Genomic DNA, 3,954 nt, shown 5'->3' with positions numbered 1-3,954 from the left:
AAAAAAAACAAAAAAAAAACCCCCCCCCCCCCCCCCCTCCCCCCCAAAAAAGTTGAGAATTTTAAAAGGCTTTTTAAATTGAAAAATAAAAAAAAAAACTATTGGGAGGAGCTAGCAGTGACACCTGCTACAGTCTTCTAGCAGGTCCCGGCCAATGAATGACAGTTCAGCGTCCCCAGGTCATTTGGGGACGCTGATCTGTCATGACAACTGGGCGGAGCCAGCCTTGAAATCACGGCTGGCTCTGCCCAGCTTTCAATTGCAGGGCGAAAAGGCCGGCCTCTGGCAGGCCATTCGCCCTGCTTCGGCTGTCACTTAGGCTCAGTCGAGCGGAAGCATATGCCTTCTGCTCGGCTGCTGTAGGGCTATAGTGAATAGACTGTACAAGCATCCCTTTGTTTCGACTGAACCGAAGGGCTCTCGCAAACGAAGCCAGACGAAGGATCAGCCGAAGCTACGGCTGGAAACTGACAGCTTTTTGAATTACCCCCTTAGTATTTTTAATAAGACAAAAATGTATTGTGGAGATTTACTTTTTTTAAATTTATTTTTTATTTTGTCCACATACACTTTAACTAAATGGGTTAAACAAGCGGTGTATAAATCTGTATGAATGGGCTGACTGCTTCCTAAAATCAATCTACTAACCTATTAAACACATTAACCGCTGCCACTTGTTTGTGTTCATTATCATGTATACCAATTAATTTTTTTCATGCAACATGTTTGTAGCATATGTCATTCACTATCATCAGTATCACACTTTTTTCATATCACTTCACATGCAATTCCCAGCACTGTTTCTCTTTGTCTTGATAAATATTTGTTATGCACAAACAAATTTTGAAAACCTGGTAAAAATCCTGACCTGTTTATCATCCTACATTCTTATGGCACCAAATGAAATGACTGCCATGTGAACACCACCAGGGCCAACACTATAGCAATGCTGTCGCACAGAGGCAACATAAAAAACATGGCTCATCAGAATGTTATAGTATTCGTAAGTAAAAATCTTTCCCTGTTCATGTTGCATAGAAAACATCCATACGGCAAGCTGCTGCTAAATTGCAACCCCAACCAAAACTATTTTTTTGGTTAGAGTGGGCAAGAGCAACGGCATATGGTAGGTTTTTGTTTTGTGTGCCTATTGAGCTTTCTCCTAAATTGTGCCACTCCAGTGTTGTAAGATTAAAATGCATTCAATGGCACAGTGTGGCAAGACTATAACCTCTGTCAGCTAATATGTTGTCTGTGCCTGTTGGAGATTGGAGATTGCTCTTCAGTCTCAGTGACATAACTCTGCTCTCACTGGGACAGTAAGAGAGAAATCTCCTAAATGGGTCCAGGGGAGCCAATAAAAACCTTGCAGAGAATTAATCCGCCCTCACTCTACCAAAAATTTACTGATTTGGTTGTAGTTGCACTTGGGTATTCTGCATCCTTTCTTTGCTCATGTTTGTTTTTGTTTTTTCTTTATTAGAAACAGGAAAATATCTTGCAACATACAGGTGAAACAACGGAATCTGATCAAGATAATGAAGCTGCAAAACTTCTTAAAGCACCAGATCTTTCACCTCAAACCTGATATTGCCTTGCCTACTTTAATGGGTCCTCTGAGTCCCCTTTTGAGGGGAAAAACTTTAATCACTTAAGCTACATGCTTGATTCCAGTTGTCACTAGTTAAGAGGCATGAGGTGTCTGCACAAAACTGTCAACCTTTAAAAGAAAAAAAAAAATCTAAATATCACCACAGTGCCTGAAGAATCTGTGTTTTGAGGCTGACTTTGGATTACTGTTAAATGCCTTTCGATCCTTAAGATATGAAAACACCATAGGAGATTAGCATAGGGTCCTGTACTTGAGATGATATACTTGGGTACAACTAGCTATTGTAGTGTGTGGTCACACAGCTACACACAACACATCCCCCATAACAGCCAATGTTTTTCTCTGGCATCCAGAGGGTTCACAATTTTAAGCAGTTTCTTCATTCAAATGTATTTAAGCATCCTAGGTATAAAGGTTCTACAGTTTTGGCCTATAAAACAATATGTGCAGATAAGTTAGTTTCCTCTGCTTTTAACTTTTAGTGACCTGAATAGAATGCACTGTAATCTGTTTATCCATCTATGCCTCCATATACTGCAGTTTAAAGCTATTAAAAATAGTCTGCCTTTATGGCACACCACATGAATCAAACTAGTATTGCTGCTGTAAAATGTAGGGCCAAGTTAATACATTTAAAGCTATAATTGATATATATATATATATATATCATGGCCAAAAATATTGGCACCCCTGGATTTCTGTCAGTGCACCACTTCACGCAGAAAATTGCTGAAATTACAAATGTTTAGGCATTCTCATGTTTTTCTTGTTTGTAATGGTATGACACTAAAAAAGTTGAGAAAAAAAAGCCAAACCTGACACATTCCACGCAAAACTCCATAAATGGACTGGACAAAATTATTGGCACCTTCTCCAAATTGCAAGAAATAACTTGCATTCCAAGTTTTTGTGGACAAGCATGGACAATCTCAAGCTTACAAGTCCATCTCTAAATATTGGCACCCCTGGATTTCTGTCAGTGCACCACTTCACGCAGAAAATTGCTGAAATTACAAATGTTTAGGCATTCTCATGTTTTTCTTGTTTGTAATGGTATGACACTAAAAAAGTTGAGAAAAAAAAGCCAAACCTGACACATTCCACGCAAAACTCCATAAATGGACTGGACAAAATTATTGGCACCTTCTCCAAATTGCAAGAAATAACTTGCATTCCAAGTTTTTGTGGACAAGCATGGACAATCTCAAGCTTACAAGTCCATCTCCAGAGATCTTAATGTTCCTGTGTCCATTGTGCACAACATTGACAAGAAGTTTACAGCACATGGCACTGTAGCTAATCTCCCTGGACGTGGACGGAAGAACAATTGGTCAAAGATTGCTACGAAGGATACATTGCACCCCAGAATTCATTGGTAGTCTTCAGATTTCATAATGCAGATTTCATAATGCAGTGCACGCAGTCAAGACATCCAGTGCCTGAAGCAGCAAAGCAACCCCAAAACATCAGGGAACCTCCCATGTTTGACTGTAGGGACTGTATTTTATTTTATTTTTTCTTTTAAAGGCTTCATTTCTTTTTCTGAAAACAGAATGATGGGCTTTACCAAAAAGCTGTCATTTTGTTTCTTCTGTCCACGGCACATTCTCCAATCTTGGCTTTTTTATGTTTCTGTGTCAGCATTGAGGTCCTCCTGGGTCTCCTACCATAGCATCCCTTTTTATTCAGATGGTGACGTATAGTGCGAGCTGACACAGTTGTACCCTATGCCTGAAGGTCAGCTTCCATCCACGTCTAGGGAGACTGGCTACAGTGCCATGGGCTGTAAACTTCTTGTCAATGTTGTGCACAGTGGACACAGGAACATTAAGATCTTTGGAGATGGACTTGTAACCTTGAGATTGTCCATGCTTTACCACAAGAACTTGTAATGCAATTATTTCTTGCAATTTAGAGAAGGTGCCAATAATTTTGTCCAGTCAATTTTTGGAGTTTTGCGTGGAATTGTGGGGGGGGGGGTTTCCTCCACTTTTTTGTCATACCAATACAATCAAAAGAAATATACATTTGTAATTGCAACAATTTTCTGTGCGGTGCATTATCTGACAAATGCAGGGGTGCCAATGTTTGTTTTTGGCCATGACTGTGAGTAATAAATATATATTATGTGTATCATGTAATGATGAGGCGCCTAAAAATGACCAAGTCACTCTTTGTAAAGGGTAAAATAGAATTATTCAGTTTACAGTTCTGAAGAACATTCCATAGTTATAGTATTAAGTGAATGATTCTAGTAGGTCTAATGTTTTCACCCAACTGAGTCATGCTTTTCTAAATTTTATATAATAGTGTGAATCTCTAGTGGAAATTTTGTGAATCTT

General features: G+C 39.2%; 1 protein-coding gene across 1 annotated transcript in view; it reads left to right on the top strand.

The window, feature by feature from the left end:
- Positions 1 to 1,707, top strand: part of SCARB1 (scavenger receptor class B member 1) — an 85,544-nt gene extending 83,837 nt beyond the window's left edge. Inside the window, exon 12 of the mRNA XM_018557630.1 lies at positions 1,484 to 1,707. Coding sequence (XP_018413132.1) covers positions 1,484 to 1,588 — 105 coding nt within the window. The 3' untranslated portion in view covers positions 1,589 to 1,707. The remainder of the gene's footprint in view (positions 1 to 1,483) is intronic.
- The last annotated feature ends 2,247 nt before the right edge of the window (positions 1,708 to 3,954 follow it).

Source organism: Nanorana parkeri, unplaced genomic scaffold (genome assembly GCF_000935625.1).
Source record: "Nanorana parkeri isolate BGI_ZX_2015 unplaced genomic scaffold, ASM93562v1 scaffold13, whole genome shotgun sequence".
Classification (NCBI taxonomy): Eukaryota; Metazoa; Chordata; class Amphibia; order Anura; family Dicroglossidae; genus Nanorana; species Nanorana parkeri.
This window is presented reverse-complemented; position numbering and strand designations above follow the sequence as displayed.